General features: G+C 42.4%; 1 protein-coding gene across 1 annotated transcript; it reads left to right on the top strand.

The window, feature by feature from the left end:
- Positions 1-26,107, top strand: HEPHL1 (hephaestin like 1). The gene is made up of 19 exons (XM_027735607.2): positions 1-92; positions 830-1,042; positions 2,830-3,009; positions 3,988-4,242; positions 5,209-5,377; positions 6,063-6,199; positions 6,358-6,489; positions 9,153-9,364; positions 9,781-9,931; positions 11,146-11,358; positions 15,003-15,216; positions 16,842-16,981; positions 18,024-18,164; positions 21,283-21,389; positions 21,883-22,105; positions 22,818-22,957; positions 23,577-23,736; positions 24,951-25,031; positions 25,111-26,107. The coding sequence occupies exons 3-19, from the start codon at positions 2,886-2,888 to the stop codon at positions 25,311-25,313; spliced, it is 2,802 nt and encodes a 933-aa protein (XP_027591408.2). The 5' UTR covers positions 1-92; positions 830-1,042; positions 2,830-2,885; the 3' UTR covers positions 25,314-26,107.

The following is a 26,107-nucleotide window of genomic DNA, read 5'->3' as shown; positions in this document are numbered from 1 at the left end:
AGAGGATGTCTTTATCATCCATCTAAAAAACTTTGCTTCCCGCCCATACTCTGTGCATCCACATGGGGTCTTCTATGACAAGGACTCTGAAGGTAAAAGCTCGTTTGCCTTTTCCTCTCTTTTCCTCCTGGAGTAACTTGTATCATGGCTAAAAGTCTGTTTAAGTATTTCTTGTTATGGACATTGACATCAGAGTACTTGAGATCACTAAAACCAGGAACAGCCTCATCTCTTAAAACTTTTTAGCACAAACTTTCGATATTTGGGATAAATCCAGTACTGAAACAGGTTAGATGGGTCTTTGTTCCGGAATTATTTTTCTGAATTGTAGGTAACCAAAACATCTTCCCTCCTTCCTTTTACATATTTAGTCTATTTGAATGCATGGAGTTCTTGCAACTAAATGTTTTCCTCTCTTTTGGGTTATAACAGGCATGATATGGTTTTCAGAATCCCAAACCTATGTACGTATATCTTTGTTAGAGGACTGTGTGGATTTGCCTACATTCAGTACCCTCATCAGTTTTCCGTGAGAAGATACATAATGTTAGCTGACAAAATGTGCAGATGACTGATGAAAATAAAGACACAAGAAAAAAACAGAGCATTTTAAAGCTTTTTCTGCTGATAAAACATGGATTTTAACTCTAAATATTTTTGTGATGAGATTGCAGGAATATTGAGTTTTTTCACAAAGTTTCAGTGATTCTGTGTTTGAGTGCTGTTATTATTTCATAAACAAGTGTTAAAATAGAATAAATTACACATTTATTTAACAAAATCAGTTAAGGAGGGGCTAAAAGCTTCCTTTTTTCTTTTTATGTATTAGGAGCACTTTACCCTGATGGAACCGGTGGTAAAAGCAAGGAGGACGACTTTGTTGTTCCTGGTGGAAATTACACATACACATGGCCAGTAAGGAAAGATTATTCCCCAACTTTGGCAGACTCAAACTGCTTGACTTGGATTTACCATTCTCACATTGACACACCAAGAGATATTGCATCTGGTTTAATTGGGCCTCTGCTGGTGTGTAAAAAAGGTACTGAGCTAGAAACACTGATAGAGCAAGCCCCTCTGCCAAGCTTGGCATCTTAACAGTCATTTTTGCTTACAGGTATAATCATGATGGTCTAGAGTCTATCCCTACATAGCCCATAAAAAGGGGCAAGGAATAGATGGGCCATTCCAGCAGCATCCCAGGGTAGGTATTGTAGCTCTGGGACAACCCCCTTCCTGCTCCCCTTTGGCTTCATGAGAGATTTACCTCAGCTGGTGGAGGGACTGCAGCATGCTCTGTGACCATCCTGTCGTGGCTGAGACCAACTATAAATGTTCCCAAACTGGGGTAATTTCAGGAAGAACAAAGGACTCATTGCTCTGGAAATGAAATTAGGGCTGGGCAGATGACTTTGACAACAGTGTTTACATACTTGAAAGCCCAGTATTTGTAATTATTTCCCCACACAAATCATATGTTTATTTTTGCTCAAAAGTTGTATCTTATAACCATAGGGGGGGGTGCACTGAACAGCCTGTCCTGTGTATGTTATAGCCTGCTAATGTTTTGCTGGAGGCATCATCTACCAGCCCTCTCCCCTTGATAAGCTGAGCCATTGCCACCTGTCTCTGGGCACGTATAACTGTGCCCCTTCTTTCCAGTAACTCCCATAGTACAAAATCAGCCCAGACTTTATGTACAGAACATCTAAATGAAGCAGGTTTTACATATGAAGAAGATAAAGACTTCAATGTGGAAAGGACAGGCCCTGTCTCCAGCTTAACTCACACAATTAAAATGTTTCTGACTTCTATTCTCTTGGAAATTTCCTTTGAAATCTGCAGAACTGCCTGAATATGTGAAACTGAGCTGATAACTACACAACAATACATGAAGCTAGGAGATAACACATTCTAAACAATCCTAGCCTGAAAGGCCAGTGTTATCTGCATGTTTGCTGTTGAATTCATCAAGGTGGATATCTACATAATGTTACTGCTCTACTCATCCACACAGCAGTGGTGGACACAAGACTGACAGCAAGTCTCTGAGCTCTCTCCTGTAGAAGGCAGGAGAAGCAAAGGTTTTCATGGGCTCAGAGACAGACTGGACAATTAGATGAAGTTTACAGCTGCCAATGGATAATAAGACTCCTGGATATGGCCACTCCTATAGTCTCAGGTTGCTTGCCAAGTGATCCTTTGCATAATTGTATTGAACTTACCTGGAATAGATTCTATTCATCCTGCCTTCAGCCTTTTTAAATTTAAGTATCTAGTCCTAGATAATTTGCAAGGATTCCTCATTAGTCCGTGGAGAGTGAGCCACATTTAAATGGCCTTTCTGGTGGTATGATTCAGCAGTCGCTTCAATGCAACAGAAATGCAGGCTACCACTCTCCCCTCCTTAATTCCCAGTCAAAAAGAACCCTCCCTGCTTTCTGGCTAGATCCAGCCCACAAACTGGCTCACTGTGCACAGATGCTAACTAACACTGACTGAAGGGCAGGGTTGGGTGCAGCAGGCCAAAGAGGGGGAAATGGGACAACAAATATTGACAGGTACTTGTGCTTTTGTCAAAACAAAGAGGTACTGAAATATCAGCTTGAGTTAGACAAGATGAACTGCCTTCTGGAGGCACTCATCTGTTCAAAGTCTGTTGGAGGGGAGTCAAGATGTCCTAGAAGAGCAAAATTAGGAGATTCATCCTGCCCTGTAGAACATGGGCAGCGCACTGTATTTCCTTGAATGCTCCAAGGTTATCTTCACTTTTAAATTCAATCCCCTCCAAGGCTTTTTTTATCACTTTCCTTTTTGTTTGCAATTTAGGAACTGCAGATGACACCACAATAGAAGGGACTGGTGCTGCTAATGCTTTTGCCCTGATGTTTAGCATTGTAGATGAAAACTTCAGCTGGTACCTCGATGAGAATATAAACACCTTCTGCTTAGAACCAGACACAGTGGACAAAGAGGATGAAGGTTTTCAGACCAGCAACCGAATGCATGGTGAGAAGGACTCTTGAGCAAATGGTGACCTACAGCAGTCAGCAGGCTCTTCACTTCAGTAGAGCTTTCTGTCCCCTGTTATGTCTCTTCTTTATCTGTGGCAGCAAGAAGTGAGTCAGGATTTTGAAGTACTGTGTTGATAAAAACCTCTCCCTAAATAAAGCATGACACGTTGGTTTGCAGAAAGGAGATTTGGCTTTCATGCCCAGCTCTACCACTTGTTTAGCATTTTATCTTAGGCAACAGATTTAAGCCATTTGTTTGTCCAGCTGTGAAAAGAGAAAAGAAAGCTGCAGAGCACTTAGAGATGTGTGTATTGGAAGAGTTCTCGAAGGACTTGTGACTGGTACAACCACTCTTGCCCTTCAGAGATCCATTGGCCAGTAGTGCTTTGTGCCATTTGGACATCTGGTGTAAGAAGTTAATTCCAGATAGTTCAGTATATTTTGGTTGTTCCAGGGAGTCTAGGAGCTAAAATACTTTGCAAAATATGAGTCTCATTCTCTGAGTGTCCTGATACATTGTCAGATGTGGAAGCTGAGGAAGAGAAAGCTGACTAGACTGATTTGACTGATATCATAATTTTCAAATCTGAATTGCTTAAGCCTGGCATATAATGACATATTTATGACTCAGCATAAGAGCAAATAGATTTCAACCATGCTAAATAGCTGCAGAACAAGTTAACTTCATTATCTGACCTTTTTGATTGTGACTCAGCCTTTGTAACATCTTGGTATTACCCAGGAAGTTTTTCACAGACACAGACAGAGAATTTGGGGCATTTGATCATCTAGAGCTGTAAGCTGTACGTTCAAACTGTTACTCTTCATCGAGGAGCCTGTGAGGGCCTTATTCAGTGTGAACATTCAGGCAGTTTCTTTTCTGGGCTAGGAAAGAATCATCCTTAGAAATGGGATCAAAGGTGCTTGGCACTTTTCTTTCACCTCTCATAAAGTCTCATACTTTTGTTTTTAGCTATTAACGGTTATATTTATGGCAATCTCCCCGGCTTGGAGATGTGTGCTGACACTTCCATGTCCTGGCACTTGTTTGGCATGGGAAGCGAGATAGATATCCATGCTGCTTATTTCTACGGCCACACGTTCACTAATAGAGACCAGAGAGCAGATGTCGTCGGCCTGTTCCCGGCAACGTTCATCACAGCGGAGATGACTCCCGGGAGCCCTGGGAGGTGGCTGATAACGTGCCAGGTTAATGAGCACTTACGAGGTATGCTGCTATAGATCCCCCTCATCCTTTCAGAAGTTCCAGACTCTATTATGTTCGGAAAAGAAAACTGAGGGATGTTTCCAGGAAAAGCAGGGTTTGACACTTTTTTTGTGACTTTGAAGCACTTTGGAACTACTTCATCAGATAAACATCATGAATATGAGTTTAGTCACCAGTGGAAATTATACACGTTGGCCCAAATCTTTAGCTAGTATGAGTGACTTGGTTGTGTAACTCATATGAGGAAGGCTTGCCAGACTCAGCACTGTCACCACGCTTTCTACATAAACAGGAGATTTTTATGAGCAATGAGAGGAGCCTTTGTCACCACTTTTTGTTGTAGACAAGTACTTACATATTAAAAAAACCATGCCAGCTGAAGGAATTTGATGGTGATGCTGTGATACTTGTGTGGTGCGAGACCCCAAAAGCACATATCATAAAGCAGGTCTCACAGCAGCGGGCAATGTATAATTATCATAGCAGAGATGAGTTGGGAGAATTTTTACTTCTGTGAGCTTGTACATTGATTTCAGTGGGATTTGCATCAGGCAAAACAGACTTGATTCTGGCAAGCAACAAATACCTTCAGTGGAAATACCCAGCCTCTATTTCAATGAAAGTCAAGGGGAGATGATGCCATTTTGCAGACTTCTGGAGGCACTCTGGTGCCCCAAATCATTCTACCAGCCTTACACCGATTAAGAAATTGAGTAAATAAGCCAACTAATGAGTGCCACTGTTGTCAGTGGGTTTCACCCATGGTATAAAGCACCACCTGGCAAAAGAAGGACGCTGGCATCTGGCCCAGTGTAGGCAGAGAAAGTCTTTTAAAACAAAAATTTACTCTGGTAGTTATTTTCAATCCATGTAGCTCCCAGAGAGTTTTGAATGTGCATTTGTATCCATGAGATTGCTGACACTGCAGCTGGTCAGGGACTGTCTCCAGACTCTTTCTCCTCCCAGGTGGCATGGAGGCACTATATGATGTTCAGATCTGCCAAAAAAACCTGTCTCACCCTTCACCAATCAGTCATATGAGAAGATACTATATTGCTGCCGAAGAAGTGCTCTGGAATTACGGACCTGATGGTTATGATAAATTCACTGGGCAGGGTTTGAATGCCACTGGCAGGTGAGTTTTCTTGTCCTCTCCTGTTGTGCTTTAATTTCAGGAGTCTGTGTGAGACTTCCCCAGTGATTCACCAGGGCTAGGACCCACACTGTTATTAATTTTAATTGAAAGGGGCAGGGAAGAATGGATTTACACAGCCTTGCCAGGAAGTTAGATTCATAACTGTGATGCTTGTAGTTGCTTTCTGGAAACACTTATCTTGCTCCATTAAGTACATGAAGAAAGTGACCCCAGTGAGGCACACCAAGTTCAACAGAGTTAATGACCCTTTGTCAAGACTACTTAGGCAGCTTTCACACCTGCAGTCAGTGCATTTCAGAGGCACCATAACAGTAGAATTTTCCCCTCTGCTATTACTGATGAAGACAAACTGCATTACAGTGTCTCCCAGAAAAGCCAACAAGGATTAGAGACACACTGTGCACAGTTCTTGCCCTAAGGTAAGTCAATACAGATATCTCCCTAAGTAAATTGGGGTTAAACATTAAAGTCTAATGCACAATGAATGCTCATTTGTTAACTAATTCTAACTGGTAATATCTCTCTTTGTCTGCTAAAAAAGTGTATGCAAACTAGTAACTTCTGGGGTCATGTCTCCTGTGTCTGGAATAATAACTTTATCTGAAATGAAGGGTTCCGTCTGAACCTCCAATTATTTAATCAGTCTGATTTGCTAATTCCACAGTGAATCTGCAACTTATTTCACACAAGGGACTGACAGAATAGGAGGACAATATTGGAAAGTTCACTATGTGGAATACACTGATGCAACATTCAGTAAGAAGACTTGGTCAGAGGACATGAAGCACCTGGGAATACTTGGTATAGTGAATATTTTCCCCTCCTGTCACTATATCAGGTTTGAATGCAGAACCATTTGGATGCAGAGGGGAATTTAATGCTTGCAGTCCCCTCTTTTTTTGGTGGAAATATGTTAGAGAGTAGTTCTTCTAATAGCTTCCCTCACTCTCTTTTTTAAGGTCCCGTTATAAAAGCTGAAGTAGGAGATACAGTGCTGGTTACTTTTGCCAACAAAGCCAGAAGAAGCTACAGCATTATGGCCCATGGTGTAAGCTTCAGCAAGCTGTCAGAAGGTGCTCCCTACCTAGATGGTAAGTTTAGACTGTACTACTATATCATCACATCTAGAATACCTGAGTTTAAAAATCTGCTGCTGCTCTGCAGTTTTGTCCTTTTTGTGGGTACTAAGGCATGGAAGGGATGATTTTATTAAGTTTGTGTCTACCGTACCTGTCACAATCCATGGGACTCCACAGTGTGCAAATGTGTTCTTCCCCTTGGATATGTGCCAGACAAGATGTCTAACACTAGCTGAGGTCCATGTTGAACAGAAGTCACAAGCACAATCCAATTTATATTAGTTCTAATCTAATATTACTCCATGGCAATCAGTGGGTCTCCTCTGGACAGACTCCAGAATTATGAATCTTAGGATCTGGCATGATGGCCCTGCTGAGTCTTTAGATATAGCTATCCACTATTCTCTAATCCAGGCCAGCATTGCTCTTGCTTTACTGTTGGGATAGTCAGTGTCAAAGCCAATTTTTATCTGATTGCCCTGAAATGTGAAACAGTGATAATCCTTATTAACTCTCATAAATAGATAAACACTGAAATGGAGCATTTGAGAAAGTCTTCCTCTAATTTTATGCAATGACAGGAAATTTATTCCTTAAGTTTAACTATTAAATGTTAAATGGCATGTTTAATCAGCAGGCATTTTTTACAGTCAGTGACAGGAAACAAATCCTTCAGAGAGTGATGAGTCCCATTTATATTTAAAACACTTATTTTAGGAGACAGTAGTTCACCCTCTGGAGATACGATTCTGTCTCCATCAACTACGGAAGTCTAGAATTTGGATTAGGGATTGAGTTTGAGATGGTTCGATTAAGGTGAGCTGAATCCCATCCATAGCCTAGAGATAATGTTGTGATCTCTGAAAAAGTTTTTGCTGCATTTGCAGCACTGAAAAGAAAGGTAGTTTTCTTGTTGCTTAAATTGCTTTGTTTCCACCACAATACATCAAAAAGAAACTCGTGGAACATAATCCCTCCTTTGAAAACTGTACTAAGAGAACCAGGTCAACATGTAAAACTCATCATACAATAAAATCAATGCAAAAGGCTTTATTATATTGTCATGTCTAGTTGCTGACCTTGGAACTCGACAAATTTGCCAGCAGGCAAATCACAAAGAAACCCAACTGGCTTGAGTTCAGCCTTGAAGTTATCTGCACAGATCCTAATGCCACCCATGTCTGAGGTAGTTCCCCAACGGAAGAGCAGCTTCCCTCTGCTCTCACTCCTGTCGTGCTATAATTTAGCACTCTCTTGCCCTCCAGCATTGCACACTTTGGCCTGGAGCAAAATCAAACAAAAACCTGCAATTCAGCAGCTGTGTGATCTGCACATCTCTGGGTGTTTGGAGAGGAACCTGACTCCAGATTCATCAATAATATTTCCGTTCCCCCTTCTCTCCTTTAACCATTGTGCCTTTGATTTCCATTACATCTATCTACAAGCGTAGAAGTCCCACAGCAGCTGTGGGTTTACACAGATAAATGATTTTTCAAAGGCTGTGCATTGTCTGAGTGCAGCCTATTCATGGGAAAATACTGTATATAAACGTACCTGCAGATATCTACAGATGTTTGCAGACACAGGTTTTTTCAGTTCTGCCCTCAGGAAACACCCTTCCATGCTGTGATTGACACTTGTCCAGTCTCAGAGGCTTTTTGACTCCAAATCGATGTTTTCCTTATTAAGCATTGTTGCAGAATGAGTCCAGTAGTATAAGATACCGTTGAATCAGTACTCTGTGTTGCAATTTGCAGTAAATAGTACGTCTTCAAAATTAATACTGTTGTTTTCACTTGTGTCTAAGTTTTTAAGAGGATTCTCTTGCAATATTAGAGAGGAGTATTAGATCAATGTGGTGTGCTGCTGCCTGACTCATCTGACTATGATGAAAAAATCTAGCCAATGGATGCTTAAGTGTTAAACAAAATTTCTGATTTGATCTTCCTCATAGCAAAGACCAGAAAAGTTACTCTGCATTTTTTTTCTACAAAGGTTGCAGGGCTGACCCCTTTTTCTGACTTTCAAGTCCCTTTTGTAAGTTCTCTCTGAGTGAATACAAACACTCTTTTACAGTGGCTAAATTACATGAGAGGTGCATGGTAGCAGACAATGGCCCAAATCCTTTAAAAGTAGCCTTCAAAAAAAGTAACATCTGCCACTCTGTGCAGATGCTGACAAAGGATCCTGTGCATTGCTTCAAAATCAAAAAGAAACAATTATCAGGATCAGATTTGTTTAGAATTTCTAAAGACCCACAGCTACAGATCCGCTTGCTAATGTAATTGCTTTGTTGGTGCTTAATGAAGTGCCAGAGTCTGAGTTTGTGCCACAGATAAATCTCATGATAGGGCAGGTAAGCTACAAACATTAGAGGAAGCCATTTAAGAACTAGGATGAGATCTCCTGTATTGTCTGATTGAATCCAGATAATCCACAGTAGCGTCGGAAGCTAAACTTGTTCTTCAGGGAATGGGCTTGGGTGTCCCCATGGTACAGGACTCAGGTGAAACGTCCCCATGGCATAACTGCCGAGACATCAGGATGGTGCTTGAGCTGTGGTTGAAAGTAGGAGCTTCTCCACAGAAATCAGCAGCTATGTCTTCCTGACTCCTTGTAGTCAGAAAGACAAAACCTTCCTGTAATCTTATTGCATCTCAATTTTCTCTCTGCAGGCTATCTGAAGCCAGGAGCCCATGTTAAGCCAGGTGAAACCTTCACGTACAAATGGAGGGTGCCTGAAAATGGAGGTCCAACAGAGAGTGACCCGCCATGCCTGACCTATCTGTACTACTCAGCCACTGATGCTGTCAAGGACACCAACTCCGGCCTCGTGGGGCCTCTGCTGGTGTGTCGGAAGAACACACTGAATCATGATGGGACACAGGTGCCAAATGTGAACATCTGCTTGTCCCCAACAGGAGGGTGGTGCACTGGGGGGGGTTCCCATATGGGCTATTTGCCCAGTTCCCCATTCAGTTTGCAGAGATTAAACAAAGATTAGTCCTCAGGGTAAAAGCTGACCTCAGGGGAACGTTAAGAAGATGAAACTGTCATTCCTTAATATCCTGGCTTGTCCCTAGTTTTTCCATCTTTTTCACGCAATGAATGCCTTTTTTCACCCCAAGTAATGGACAATTTATTTATCCTTCTGGCTGATGGAAGAATGACAATCACTGTCTCTACATAGACTTAGTAAGAAGGCAGCTTCAGATTTTTAGGGAAAAAAAAATTTGTTAAAAAAAGAAATTCATTCTGATTGAACATACTTTTAAAAAGTCTTGGTTTCTTTTTTGGCTACAGAAAGGAATCGATAGAGAATTTTACCTCCTCTTTTCAATCTTTGATGAGAATGACAGCTGGTATCTGAACAAGAATATTGAAGCATTTACTGGAGACCCTTCAAAAGTAGATGAAAATGATGCTAATTTCAAGGAATCCAACAAAATGCACGGTATGAAATGCCTAATATCTGTTAATGATACCTTTTCTTCAATCATAATAGGAAGATGAGTTGGTAGGTTTTATCATCATTCATAGCCAACTGCAGTGCACTGGAGAGTGAGGGGGAAAGCTGTCAGTCAGCTTATGGTCAGCTCCTGATGCCCTTGGAGTACATGTTGAAACCCTAGTCATAATACCAATGAATGCATCCACCTACCAACTATACCTGGAGAAAGAGAATAGAGTGTAGTTTTCAGATACAATACTTAGGTCTATAGAAAGACATAATGCCAGAAACAGGCATCAACTTCAGAAGAAGCCAATGTACACTAGTTTTAAATTTCTCTGATGGCCTTGGCACTGATTCAGACAATAAAGGTCCACCTGCTCTTCTCTGCCATCTCCCACTTGGGCAGTGACCACCTCTGGGAGAGGAGAGGCAAAGACTAGTGGAATGGCCAATAATATTTAAAACATCATCTCTGTATGTAAGTATCTGATTTCAGTATGGATCTCCTCCAAGGTAACCCTGACATGACAGACTTGAGCAGATCGCATAACCGGTCTTTGCTTTAGTTTTCTGAGGAGCACTGAGACTACATATGGTTACAAAACCCTAGGGCCTTCTGGACCCATCTATTTTATTCTTCCATTATTATGTGGATCTCATACTAAAGTTTTGTTCTGTTACAGCATCTTTCACACACTGATCTCAGCAAACATTTGAGGATTAGGGGATTTAGCCTCATAGCACCCTTGTAAAAGAAATGGATACATTTAAGAAGTAAAAGTGGAAGTCAAAGATCGAAACAACTTAAAAGGGCTCCATCAGAACTGAATTTATAACCAAGAGTCTTTGTGACTCTCTCCATAGCCTTGATGACACAGTTATACATTCTTCCAGCTGAAAGGAGGTACCTAATTTATACACTTAACTAGTGTCTGGAAGATATGCTGAAAAGCTCAGAAGAGGAGTGCTACATTACTGCAAAAGGCTATTACAAGACTTTACAGGCTAAAATCAAAAAGGTAGAAGGTCAGAGGTTGTAGGAATAGCACTTATATATTAATTTGGTGTCCTCCAACACTACCTTTGCTTCACAAAATACCCCTTTAATGCTGTGACTTGCTGAGCCATGAATCTCTTGCCAGGAAGGTGTCAGGAGGCTCTGTGTTGAGTTTCTGTGGACCTGTTGCTAACTGGGATCTTTCCTTCTCTTCCAGCTGTCAACGGCTACTTGTATGGTAATCTGCCAGGCCTGACCATGTGCAAGAACGACAAAGTGTCCTGGCACCTCATCGGGCTGGGCAGTCACTATGACATGCACGGGGTTCATTTTCAAGGGAACACCATTGACCTCAGAGGGACAACAAGGGATGGACTGGCCTTGTTTCCTCATTTATCGGGGACAGCACTGATGCAGCCAGATCGTGTGGGTATGTTCATGAATTGATTTTGGTGGTGTGGCACTTGCAGATACCAGTCAGTCAAAATAACAGTTGGTGAGATGCTCTGCTCTGCATAAGGAACCTGAAAGCATGGAGACTGTGGAGACCTGGCATAGCTGAGAATTCAGTCTGGGTTACTTTTCTGGGAAGGTGTTATAAATCAAATATCCATGTGCATCAAAGAGTGGAGGCTTCAATGACCTTGGGATGGGAAGAGCAGCAGGCAGAGAGATAGCTAAGAGGATGCTCACAGAATTTCTATAATTCTTAAAAACAGGCATTTTTAGAAGAGCAAATTCACTGTTATGTGGACAGTCAGCATCATTTAAAGTATTTTAGGACTTCAGCAATAACTTTCCAATAATAGTCAGTCTTTAGGAGTTTCTTCAGAAGCAAACACATTAAAGACACTTTTAATTCTCATGGGTAATCCAGTATTTCATACTTCAAATTAAGAAGGGGTGAATTGTTTGTGGGAGACTTAGCAAATAAGTTTCATAACCAAAACTGCAACATTACTTTGTTTTACATTGGTGCAACTCTGTTTAAATCAAGAGAGTCATCAGAGTTGTGCAAGGCTATGCCAAGGGCCATCCTTGGCCGCAGCACCTGAGAGTTGGTATAGAATCATAGAATCATAGAATCGATTGGGTTGGAAAAGACCTCCGAGATCATCGAGTCCAACCCTTGGTCCAAATCCAGTCCATTTACTAGATCATGGCACTCAGTGCCACGTCCAATCTGCGTTTAAAAATCTCCATGGATGGTGAATCCACCACCTCTCTGGGCAGCCCATTCCAATGCCTGATTACTCTCTCTGTAAAGAATTTTCTCCTGATATCCAACTTAAATTTCCCCTGGCGGAGCTTAAGCCCGTGCCCCCTTGTATTGCTTGCCTGAGAGAAGAGACCAACCCCCACCTGGCTAGAACTTCCCTTCAGGTAGTTATAGACGGTGATGAGGTCACCTCTGAGCCTCCTCTTCTCCAGGCTAAACCACCCCAGCTCCCTCAGCCTCTCCCCATAGGACTTATGCTCCAGTCCCTTCACCAGCCTTGTTGCTCTTCTCTGGACCCGCTCCAGCACCTCAATATCCTTTCTGAACTGAGGGGCCCAGACTGAACACAATACTCAAGGTGTGGCCTCGCAACGCAGAGTACAGGGGAAGGATCACTTCCCTGCTCCTGCTGGCCACGCTATTTTTGATACAGGACAAGATCCCATTGGCCTTCTTGGCCACCTGGGCACACTGTTGGCTCATGTTGAGCTTCCTGTCAATTAGTAGGTCCCTTTCTGCCTGGCTGCTTTCCAGCCACTCTGTGCCCAGCCTGTAGCGCTGCAGGGGGTTGTTGTGGCCAAAGTGCAGGGCACTTGGCTTTATTGAACTTCATCCCATTGGAATCAGTCAAGTCTATCCAGATGCAGAGCCCTCCTGCCTTCCAGCAGGTCGACACTCCCTCCCAGTTTGGTGTCATCAGCAAATTTGCTGATGATGGACTCAATCCCCTCATCTAAATCATCACAGGACTGGACCCAACACAGACCCCTGGGGAACACCACTGGTGACCGGCTGCCAGCTGGATGCAGCTCCATTCACCAGCACTCTCTGGGCCCGACCCTCCAGCCAGCTCCTAATCCAGGAGAGGGTACACTTGTCCAAGCCATGGGCTACGGGCCCATGTTGGTGTTGGTGTTGCATACATGCCAGGTGAGATCTCTGGTGCAGGTGTCTGTAAGACAAAAGATACTTTTCTTATGCATATCCCAAACGTTTCCACCATCTGTCATGAAACTGCATTGCAGGACTCACACAAAACAACTATTCTAAGAGATTATTAATTTTTACCAGCTAACCTTCTACTGGCAATAATGGAAATTGAATTAATTATCAGATCTCTACAATCACCAATGTATGTGATTTTATTTAACTGCATGTTATTTTATCTTTTTCATCACTTTTGCCCTAGAATCACAAGGAATGGATTGAGATCCAGACTGGACAGAGCTATGTTTCTAATTTTGGTTCCATCACTGACTCACATGCAGACCAGCTGTGAAAGTGCTTTCCTCCTTCACAAAGTGCTAGCAGGTGGAGCTGTGTAGGATAACACAGTGGTCAGCTTCTGCTTGAGTAAATGGGAAAGAGAGAAGGAGAGTATGAATATTAAAATCTGCCTATGGATATGCCAAAAATGCTCCCACTATCGCTGCAGCCTTTGACCATCAGAGCTACCAAAAAAACCCGAAAGGCCTATGGTAGCTTGACCTTTTGTGGAGTTTAGCTCAATTGTTTTTACACCATATAGGTGCATATCCAGAAATGGTTATAAGCAGGCATTATGGTACAGTGTGTCTGTGTCTGAACTGCAAAGAGGCCTCCATTAGCCTGATTACACCGAACAACTGCAGGGTCTGAGTGGGAAGTCTCTTGCAGCAAAGGCTGATACAGTGGCTCTGTACTCAAGAACAAGGAAACAGCATCTCTGAAACACACCCCTTGTTTCTCTGTGCCTTTATTGAGTTTTGCAATGAATGCTTCCTCCTACGTCTTCTTGTGTTCCTTGTGGATATGTCTGCAACATGGGCAGCATTGGTGAAGGCTCACCGGCAATCCTATTCCTGCTGCCAGACATCTAATCAATTGCTTTTTAGAGTTTCTTGGCTAAGCTAATCTAACTCAAATTGTTAGAGGTAGTTTAGGGTGATTTTTGAGCAAAGATGGAGCAGGCTAGTGGTTCACATGGAGCAAAATAAGGCCATGTTCTGCCAAGTCCTCCACGTGGGTCACCGGCTCGTGGAAGACTGGCTGGAAAACTCTCAGAAAAGGACCTGGGGGTGCTGGTCGACAGTGGCTGAACATGAGCCAGCAGTCAGCAATAGTGTGGCCAGCAGGACCAGGGCAGTGATCGTCCACCTGTACTCGACACTGGTGAGGCTGCACCTTAAATCCCGTGTTTGGTTTTGGGCCCCTCACTACGAGAGAGGCATTGAGGTGCTGGAGCATGTCCAGATGGGCAACAGAGCTGGGGAAGAATCTGGAGAACAAGTTTGATGAGGAGGGTCTGAGGGAGCTGGGGGTGTTTAGTCTGAACAAAAGAAGACTCAGGGGGAACCTTATCACTTCTCACAACTACCTGAAAGCAGACTGTAGTGAGGTGGGGGTCAGTCTCTTCTCCCAAGGAACAAGCAATAGAACAAGAGGAAAACAGCCTCAAGTTGTGTCAGGGAAGGTTTAGACTAGATACTAGGAAAAAGTTTCTTCACAGAAGGGGTTGTCAAGCACTGAAACAGTGGAACACTGAAACACTGAAACTTGCTGCCCAGACAAGTGGTGGAGTCACCATCTCTGGAGGTATTTAAAAGACTATAGATGTGGTGCTTAGGGACTTGGTATAGTGGTAGAATTGACAGTGCAGGGTTAATGGTTGGCTCAATGATCAGGGAGGTCTTTTCCAACCTAAAATATTCTATGATTCTATATAAACCTCCCCTTGTTTAACTTTCCATACAGTATCACAGATTAGGTTTGTCTGAGGACAGATCAGAGAGGTACACAGGGCCTAATTTGCCAAGCTTCTTTTTATTTTTTTTAACTGATTAAATCTCATGTGCTTTTTTTTTTTTTTTTTCCAGGCACATTCAAAGTGGTTTGCAGGACTTTTGATCACTTCGTTGGTGGGATGAAACATCTCTATGAGGTCAGCAGCTGCCACAATACCACCCAAGCCCAGCAGCAGTATGGAGCCATGAGGCTTTACTACATTGCTGCGGAGGAGGTTGAGTGGGACTATGCCTCAAATAAGAGCTCAGCACCAAAGATTTACAACATCAGCAGCAATGAGGAAAGGTACTCAAAGCAAAAAACCCTTGTGGGCATGGGACACACTCATAGTGGAGGGGAAACTTTGAAACATCATTTCACAAGCTAGCCTTGTACTTTTTAGGAGGAACTCTTTGCAGAACAAAATAACAGAAAACATATTTATAAAGTCGTAGCCTCTCAGACTAGACTAGTCCATAGGCACCAGTTTCAAATGTTTTCATCTCAGTGTGTCTTGTAATGCTGTTGAACTTAAGAAGGCTTCCAACTCCCTAAATCCATGTGCGTGTTTCAGCCCTGGCTCAACCTTACAGTGATGCCCCCCAACACTCTCCTCTCCCTTACTTTTCCCAGTCTCCCCATTACAGTGGTCTAGTTTTGACATAGGAAAAACCCAGGTACCTCTCCCAGACATGAGCCCCTGTAGGCAGCGCAGATGCATGAGGGAGGTGTTGAGCCTGCTTCTCTGCAGAGTAGTAACCCCTGGCTCCCCTGAAAAGGTGAGAACATAGTAACCCCTGCAAGCAAATGACATCTACACTGCACTGTGCTAAGGAATAAAAATCCTGTGCAGAAAATACCTGTTCTAGATCATATTGCTTAGGCTGGTCCTTGAGGACACTTCTGTGAAAGCAAAAAGGAACAAGGAACATATTTCAAAAATAAACCTTAAGGATCTGGAAAACTTCTCCCTGTAAAGGGGAAGAGGGTTCTGTAAAAAATATACCTGAAGAATTACAGGTGGTGAAGCAAGTTTAAAGAAAATATTAACTCCAGTAGTGTCAAAGGCTGCTGTTGCAACACAGTCCATTACTACAGTAACCAGTATCCCTGGGGCATTTTTTCATTTCATTTAGCATGTTGTGAGCCAACCTTGCAACTCCCCTACCAGGGGCACCTTGGAGATGAGCTGCCAGGAGACATAGCTGCTCTCAGAAGAGGGTGAATGCTCTGCTGCACAGTGGATGGCAAGTGTCCTCTGCCAGCGAGTCAGCCCTCTAGGATACCATGGGAGCAGCAACAAACTGTGGGCGAACGTGTAAACCTGGAGGGCACAAAAAAAGCATCCTCTACTAGGTGCAGAAGGGAAAATACATTTCTCACTTTAATGTCATGCTGGGAAAGCATCCAGCCCTACGCAGAATACAGCAGCAAAGGGCAGAGTAAAGCAGCTGCCTCTTATCTCAGATGGTGGCATTTGCTTTCGAAGGTCAAGCTTTGGTTATCATCTTCCTATGGCTGACTAATAGCCAAGGTAGTGAAAGCAGCCATCGTGATAAAAGGATTCAGGTTTTCAGGGACAGGCAGTATCTTTTATTGGAAAGAAGAATGCAGCTGGAGACAGTGGCTGAACCCACTCTTATCTTGAACCTCACCCCTGCTCTCACAGCTCTGGTGAAGGAACTCCCAAAAGTTTGTGGTGAGTGCAATTTGTCCTCAGCTTTACCTGTTTGAAGAAGGTGTGCATTTAGTGAGGATTATCACTCTTATTATTTGCTGTTTAAAATCTCTTGCAGTACTCAAGGGCTTCACATCAATCATTACATTGCATCAAGATGTATATGCTTTTCAAATCTTTTGTGAATAACACAATAGTTAATAGCTTTTAGATGTGTAAAGTTTAGTGGTTTTATTGCCTTTTTATTTTGCAGCTATGGGCACATTTTTCTGAGCCAAGCAGAAGATCTGATTGGTTCAAAATACAAGAAGGTGGTTTACAGGGAGTACACTAATGGCAACTTCACACATCGCAAAGTGAGGACAGAAGAGGAGGAACACTTGGAAATCCTGGGCAAGTAGCTCTCACGTCTCTCAGACCAAGCCTGGTCAGTGAGAGGATTGTTTTCCAAAAACCAAGAATTTTTTCATCTTTTTTAAGATGGAAAACAAGCAGCACAGATTATCAATGATTTTATAGACAATTTATATAATTACTGAGTTTAAAGATGCTTTCCAAACTAAACAATTCAGTCTTGATCATGAATAAGGAGTTTCCTAAGGAGTACATACAGGGAGAAAGCTAAAATGGCAATTCCAGGATTCACCTTAGCTTTAGAGTTTGTAACATAGGGGGAACTCTTGTAGGCAGATTTATGTCTGCATTGGGCAAGACATATTTTACATGTCATAAAATAACCATCAGCTCGTTTTTTATGGGGTGAGAAGTGGGCAACAACTGGTCATAAAGTAGTCATAGAATCATAGAATATCCTGAATTGGAAGATCATTGAAGTCCAAGTCCTGGCCCTGCACAAGACAGCCCCAAGAGTCACACCATGTGCCTGAGAGCATTGTCCAAATACTTCTTGCACTCTGTCAGGCTTGGTGCTGTGACAACATCTCTGGGGAGTCTGTTCCAGTGCCCAACCACCCTCTGGGTGAAGAACCTTTTCCTAATATTTAAACCTAAACCTCCCCTGACACAGCTCCATACTGTTTCCTGGGGACAACACTCCCTAGGCATGTATTTGATGTTTCCTTTTTCCTTGAAGTAAAAAAAAAAGTTAAAAAAAAGGCAGTTACCAGCTTAAGGAATAAAATATTAAAAAATACAAAAACCATCCACAAGAATTTTCTTTAAAAACAAGCTGTCCAAAAACCTGCCTCAAGAGTGAACATTACTCTTCATTGACTAAAAAGAAAAGTGATTATTTGTATATATGGAGCTTTCCATGAGCTGAGATAACTAACTAATTTTGATGGCTTTGCTGAAAGAATAGAAAAGCCCAAGAGTTTTGATAAAATCCTTGGCTCCACTCCTAGACCACCTTCTTGAAAGTTTATTGAAATCAGAAAAGCAGCATTAATCACAAGCATTGTCTGTTTGAATTTAGGGCCATTACTCCATGCTGAGGTTGGTGACTCTGTACTGATTGTATTTAAGAACAAAGCCAGCAGACCTTATTCGATAAGTGCACATGGTGTAGAAGAAGTGGGTTGTGAAGAACAGCCTGAGACACCAATTACCCTCCCTGGTAAGCCTCTTCTTTTTTATTTCTTTTTAATCTCTTTTCTTTGAGCTAGAAATGTTGTATATAAAATTATTTAAACATATGAATGATAATCCCTTTTTCAAGCTTGCACACATCCATATGTTGACCCAGGCATAATACACTGAATGTTTACTCAGCTATGATTCTGAGTTGTTATACATGTAGGTTCCTGATCAAGTGAGCATATTTGGGCAGAAACTGAACCTTTGTTCCGATCAGGGATAGAAAAAGGAATGTAATATTACTGGAAAACTTCCAAAAAAACCAGAAGCAGGACCATAATCATGGCAAGAGAAGTGTAAGCCAGTGCTTCATTTGCCTCCAGACTGACACTCTAACAATATTTTAAAAACTTTCAAACTCAGTGGTAGTTCAACATGGCAATATTTACTCTGCCTCTCTATTAGGCTATACAGAATTGGTATTTGCATTCAGAGCAAATATAAAATACAAAACGTAGCTGTCATATGAATTAAAAATCTTTGAAGAAGGGTACCAAATATGCCTCAGTTGCTAGTGAGGAAAATAGTAGAAAATAATTCTCACAGCACTGAAATTTTTTATATAGAAAAATTCCTGTTAAACTTTTTGAACTTCAACTTTTATGTTGGTTTTTACATTCTAGTAGGAAATTAAACTCAAACCCAGGCATTATAGTCAATCCAAAATGTATATACCTTTGCTTTCCAACACCCATGCAATTTTTTTCATAGTATTTGTGAGCTTCAGTGTGAAACTGAATGAAAAGAAATTCTGATGTAATAAACCTCTTTGTAAGCTGAAATTTCTTTCCTGTAAGCAGCTGTACCAGTACAGTATAATCACACAGAAACTCACGGCCAAATGGGAGCCAACATCTGCCTTGCTGGATTTTCATAAACGAATGCCTGTGGTTAATACACAGGGAGAAAAAAATACAGCTGATTTATATGATTCCTTTTGTTTGTTATTTGCTCCATGATGATGGTGCCGACAGTTGAGGTATAACGCTGGGAACACTACTGTCGTGTCTCCTGTGTCCACATGGGAGCAGGCTTGAGATGAGTTAGACGAGGGAAGGAGTCTGTGAGAGTAAGCCAAAAGGATTCTTCAGCCAGATCTAAGGACAGACTTCTCCTAAGGCGTTTGGAAGAAACAGTTAACAAAGAAAACAAATCCCTCAAAACAAGAAAAATTCCTGGGCACTTCAGTCCCTACCACTGTCATCTAGAAATCATCGCTCTCTGTCTTCCTAGGCCAGGCTGGACTGCTCACCCCAAGCTTGCCAGTCCCTCTAATTCTCCTAAGTCAGTCATCAGACAGATTTATATCCTGATAAATTGTGCTCCTGAGAGCACTCCCAGCTCCCAAACAGACTGTGGAGGGCATGGTAAATAGATGCAGAGAGCGGATTCACAGCAGCCTAAGCCAAACCAGCTGCCACAGCTTTGTCCTCTCCCTGGCCATTCTTCCATTTACCCAGCAGCAAAAAGGGAGAAAACATCCATTTTCCTCATGTTTATCAGTCTTTTCAGGGGTTATGCTTTATTTACTCTTTAAAGATGGCTCTTCAATGCCTTCTGAATTGTCTCAAGTTTTAAGTAGAGTCGAAATTTTTTCCATCTACAGCCTCCAAACATCCTGAAGTGGGGAGTAAGAAGTAAGGAAGCGGTGGGGGACCATGACCTGCCTCCCTTCTCACATCATACCCTCTAAAAAGAGGTGATGACATGTGGGTTAGATACAAGTGGATGACAAACTCTTCCCTGGTTTATGTCTCCATGACGTGAATGGTCTGGAGACTGAGGGCTTTCTTCTTAGTGTTTTCTGTCCTATTAGTCTAGTGCTGTGCCTTGTAAGCCTTTCTGATCTCTGCTGAGGTGTGTAAACCCATGCTGTAATGAACAGAAGGTGCTTGTCCTGTAAGGTAAAAAGGCACTGCAATACTTGATGAGACCCATCTCATATTGTATGACAGTTGAGAGACACCTTTTTTTTTTTTTTTGTTATCTCTCTGTGCAATAAAACCCACTACTGCATGACCTATCAAAACAATGTAGTGGCTCAGTGACACAGATCTAGGCTCAGTCACTTCACAACTATTTAGGCTTAGAAACTCTCCTTGTCTTGATGCCCACAGCTGTTAGCAGCTGTTGGGTTGTGGCTGTAATACCATGGTCAAGAGTTCTATGATTTCCTTGTTTTACCCTGACTCATAACATGTCACAAGATGCTCTTGGCTGTTGTCACCCTGGAAGATTTTTGGGTCTGAGGTTGCCTGGTTCAGCATTTCTCCACCACTTAACATGGCAAGGTGTTGACCACATCTTGGTCTCCTACTCTTTCCTGCAGTACCAGCAAAAAAAAAAAAATTAAAAAAAAATGCAGAGACACAGCACAGACAGTTTATCTGAACACAGATATTTGTGTTCAGTGTAGAGAACTGATCCACACCCAAATAGATAATTTCCTCATCAGTTTATTCTGCTTCTTTTTAAATCAGAGGTCAGGGAATTTCTGCTCATGGAGGATGTGGCAGATGTGATCACTTTGGGAAAGGGACGGAGGTTTTGGTAATTGCTGTGGAGCAGAGGCTTATCTGGTAGAGGACAGGAGCCCCCAGCTGCTCCCAGTCAGCAGGTTGTTCATATTTAGCTCTCCTCAGGCTCCCAGCTACTATACTGCTGCAGCACCTTCTGCAAAATCCCAGTGGCAACTGCCACATCTTTTTGCCCTTTTCAATTGAAAAAGTCAAAGAAAGCTTGGCTCCCAACATCTTCAACTGACCTTAGGCATCAGCAGCCAAGATCATTGAACTGCTACAGGTTTTGCCAAGGAGGAAGATGAAGAGTCCTGTCTGTAAGCTTCCCTCTGTGGGATGCCACTGTTGTAAGTATCATTTGCAGATCTTTTCTGGGGCAATATGCCTTCATTTACACCACTGGAACTTCATTGACCTCCTGGAAGGCAGAATCATACTCCTATCCCATTACTGCATGCTTCCACAGATAGTTTTGATGCAGATCATTTTTTGATGAGGAGAGTAGCAGATCTGAGTTACATACTCTTCAAAGCCTCTGATACCCAGCTGCTCATGGTAAAATTGTTCTCTCTGTTTCAGGGGAAATAAACACTTACAGGTGGAATGTCCCAGAACGATCTGGTCCTGGTAAAACAGATCCAAACTGTATCACTTGGGTTTATTATTCAACGGCAAATTTTGTAAAGGTAACCAAGAAACAGCCCTTAAAGCTTACATTACTTTGGCTAAAGCATCCTGCCTTGCATAATGTTTCTGAAAAGATTCTGTTTCTCATTGTGGGGAGGATCACAGGCCAGAAGAGGCCATTACAGAGCTAGATCCTTTGTCCTCTTTGATAACAGTTGCACATACCTGGGTAATTTCATCTACTGAAATCCCAAGGGAGACACCATGGTATTGTGATTTCCTCCTTAAAGAATAATTGAAGGGATTTTGGGTGAAGGCAAAACATTAGACAAAATCACAGAATCACAGAATGGGTAGGGTTGGAAGGGACCCCTGGAGGTCATTGCTTTGGTAAATTAACACAGAGACATGTTGAGAAAGAAATTTTTTATCAGAGTACTGTTTCTTTTTCTCATCTGATAGGGAAAAGGAATTTAATCTTTAATTAATCTTTATCTATTCCGTGACTGGAGGAACTGAGAATCTGTAATACATATCTTTATTTTATTTCAGGACACATACAGTGGTCTGATTGGGCCTCTTGTAATTTGCAGAAAAGGAACTCTAGATGAAAGAGGTCTAAGGAAAGACATTGATCGCGAATTTACTCTTCTGTTTATGGTGTTTGATGAAAATGAATCCTGGTATTTGAAAGCAAATATTGAAACATACCTTCATAAGAATCCCGATGATTTTAATTCCACTGAGAACTTTGTAGAAGGCAACAGCATGCACGGTATGTAGGACTCAGTGGCTGCAGCCAAGAGGACAGAGGTTTATTTTTAGGAAAACATTGGACTCAGACTGCAGTTACTCAACCATGTGAGAACTTCATAAACTGCAATGCTGGAAACAAAAAGATTTCCTGAGGCCCAGCCAAGATATTTTTCTAACAAGACGGTTTAGTTGTATACACTTGGGAAGAGGCTGGCCTGCCAGACTTCCCTTGCTATTTGGGAGCCATGTTCTTCGCAGGCTTGTTCTGTAGGAGTGTAAGGATGATATTTTAAAACTGTGGTTGTAGTAGCAACCAGCCCAGGAGCCAGGCAGAACAGACTGGATGGAGACACGAACAGCCCTGGCAAAGCAAACTTCTCTTTCTACAGGTGGTACCCATTTTGGGCAACAATTCTGTTTTCCTTTTTTTCCATGTAGCTTCTCAGCAAAAATCCTGTTTGTTCAGGAGTTCAGTCTCAACCAGTAAAAAACTGATTTGATGCTTTTCAAGACAATGTTTGCTGATGTATACTTACACGATTTGGAAACATGCTGAAACAAAAGCATGACTGTTTCCCCACAGTGGCAGTGGGTCACTATGGAGAGCCCTTGCCCTGACCATACATGCCTGTCCCCTCTCTGCCTGGCCACTCCGAAGTGCCTCGAATGCAGGTTGTCATCATCCATAAGATGGCCAGTTATTAATCATCTCTATTTTGTCATTCTTCCAGCAATCAATGGAAAGATTTATAACAGTCTCTTGGGTCTAACAATGAATGAAGGTGACAGGACGAACTGGTATTTGATAGGAATGGGCAATGAAGTGGATGTCCATACAGTTCACTTCCATGCACAGACCTTCATCTTCAAGGTTAGTAAAATAAATCAAAGTAAAACTTTTATAGTGTGATGGGAAATTTCTGAAAAAAACCAAACCAAACCAAACCAGGTTCCAGCCTTGTTTTGTAGCTTGGGCACGGAGCCCTGGGCTGATGCTGAGGTTGGTGGGAGTTTTGATGTGATGGAAATAGAAAATGAATTATATTCTTGCAAAGCTTCTATAACTCCGAGGCATATTCATGTTATGAAACAGGAATACAGGGCACTATTAGAGGACATGGTTAAGTGGGTTAAAATATATGTTTACCCATGGGTATAAGGGAAGATACAGGGACAAAATTAGAGCTACACCTGCTTAGAGTACGGTTTTATGTTGTGATAGCTTGCAGGCAGGACTACCTAAAAAAATCTGTCTTTCAAAGAAACACCTCTGCTTATCCAGTATCTGTAGTCATCAGGAGGAGTCTCCTGTTGTTATTTAGTGGATTAAATGAGAGGTGTCCACAGACCGCAGTTTCCCTGGATGAGACTCTCTTAGAAATGTACAAGAAGCAGCATTTCATCTCCCTTGAGGAGCCGGAAGTTTAACTGGAATATTTCAGTGCTTGTGAGGTTATTTGAGGCAACTCTCCGCTTTTTCCTTGCCACAGACAGATAAGGACCACAGAGGAGACGTATATGACCTTTTCCCTGGGACTTTTCAGACAGTTGAACTCTTAGCAGAAAACCCTGGAACATGGCTTCTGCACTGCCACGTAGCTGATCACATCCATGCTGGCATGGAGACAACCTACACCATCAATAAATCAGGTGCAGTATCAGGAACTTCCTAGGACTCAGAGATGGTATTGCAGCACATTTGGATGAATGGAAGGCAGGGAAGAAAGGAGGAGATCCAATGTCACCGCTGCACCCTGCACACACACCCCCAATGACATGGCAAAGACAGTAATCTTTGCTGCACTCTGCAACTTAAAAACAGTTGGTGCTTCACAAGTGCCCTTCTGACACAGTGGCAGTCTGTGGACCATTAGTCATCCACAGGTGGTGCAGAAAACATCTGCAAAGCTGATTTTCAGCCCTTTTTGCCACACAGTGTGTGGGAGGGCCTACAGACTAGCATGACTCTGGTTCCTCCTTGTGATCACTGCTGACTCACACAGGCAGAGACCAGCTGAGATAAAAGATGCTCCAGAAAATGATTGTTCATCTTGTCCAAGAAATAGGCGATCCCTTGACTAAGAAAAGTTGGCAAACCCTTTGAGTGGTGCTGGTCCCTTCCACCACATGTGAGTGAGTGAAGCCAAAAGTACTCTGTGAGCCTCTCTGCATCACGTAACTTCACTAAACATTGGGATCCAGCATGTCCTGCCAGGGTCCCCACTGTGATGTCTACACTCCTCTGCAGGGGTGGTAACAGTGCCAGCAGGCACTCATACCTGTAACCACGTAGCAGCAGGATGAAAAATGTAATGGCCAAATGTATCCAAAATATTCCTTCCTTGGATAAGGTGAGTTTATTTTATATCACATATTCCTGTGGGCTGTGAAATTTCAAATGAACAAGCAAGTGCAGAACTGAATCATGGAATGGTTTGGGTTGGAAGATGCCTCATCTAGTTCCAACCCCTCTGCCATGAACAGGAACACCTTTCATTAGGCCTTGAACACTGCCAGGGATGGGGCATCCACATGTTCTCTGGCAACCTGTGACAATGCCTCACCACCTTCATCATAAAAAAATTATTTCTTATGTCAAAGCTAAACCTACCCTCTTTCAGTTTAAAACAGCTACTCCTTGTCTTATCACCACAGTAAACAGTGAAGTAACAGAGATGCCTATAGAGAAGGGGGATGTTGCCCATGGAGCTGCCAGAGCAACAGCTGTGCTGATCTAATCATGATTTCTGTTCAGATCAACTAGGTAGAAATAATTAAATAAAATCAGCATTACTTTTTTTCAAAGAGAAAAAATTATTTATTAAGGCTTTCAACTTAACTACGCTTTTCTTCTCCCTGCACAGAGTGGAAAGTTCCGTCAGAAGGAGGACTCACAACTGGAGCATACAATACAACGACTGCGACAAATAGAATCACTGAAAAGGGTAAGGATTTTTTAAATTGTCATTTCAAATTCTTCAGATTCATGCGTAGCTTTCTTATTAACAACTTCTCTTTTAACAGATGATGACAGCAAGGGGGGCAATTTTTTTGGCAAAACTCTGAGTCCTGGAGAAACCAGCCTGATACTTGCAGTTTTTTTTTTCATTGGACTTGTTCTGCTGTCAACGGCATTAATCTTCTTCTGCCTCGTCACCCATCAAGGAAACAGGATCCATTACATGGCTCTGCATGACAAAAGTGCACTTCTGACAGATTCCTTGTAAATGCCCGCTTTTAATATCATTCACAGGGCCACACTGGATTTCACGACATAGAATCATAAAATCATTAGTGTGGGAAAATACCTCTAAGATTACTGAGTCCAACCATTAACCTAATACTGCCAGGTGACATGCTGCTAATGAAACTGGAGCAAGGCATATGCTGATAGTCCTACCCCATAGCCATCACTCACAAAAGTGAACATGAGCTGTAGGGCTCAGCTCCGAGAGCCACTTACCACCCACCACCACTTCCAGTTCTCTGGAGTTCAGTTGAGCTTTGCCTGAGATCCAATCCAGCAGCTGAGCAGAGCAGCACACCTCTTGGCATCCACATTGGCTACACAGGATTTCCACAGGAGTAAGGAGCAAGCGGCAGGGCATTCATGCACTCTGTGCAGAAACATGGGGCTCACACTGGGAAAAAAACACCACCAGGGACTGTTTTAAGTTGTTGGCTTCTGAAGGAACAGGTGTTAATAGTAAAGTCCCTGCAGTTTCCCAAAGTCTGGCTCAACGATTTCACCAACATTTAAGTGATTCTCCCTTCTTTTTCTTCCCTGTCAAATGAGGAAACTCTGCACTGGGACAGATTTTTGAAGGCATTTAGGGACCTACCAACACATTTTAGCACATGATGGGTTCAGCAGTGCCCCTGTTGATAGCTTCTAACAGCTTTTATTAATCTCTTTAAAAATCTATCCCTGAGCAAACTCCAAGAAAGTTAGTTGACTTTATAATTGCTGCTTGTTGTGGTCCTGATTCTGTATCTCTTCTTTGCACCAAGCAGCACCTCA

Source organism: Pipra filicauda, unplaced genomic scaffold, assembly GCF_003945595.2.
Source record: "Pipra filicauda isolate LSUMZ 115617 unplaced genomic scaffold, ASM394559v2 scaffold184_size3518187_pilon, whole genome shotgun sequence".
Classification (NCBI taxonomy): domain Eukaryota; kingdom Metazoa; phylum Chordata; class Aves; order Passeriformes; family Pipridae; genus Pipra; species Pipra filicauda.
Note: the sequence above shows the minus strand (reverse complement) of the source record. Positions and strands in the feature narration are given on the sequence as shown.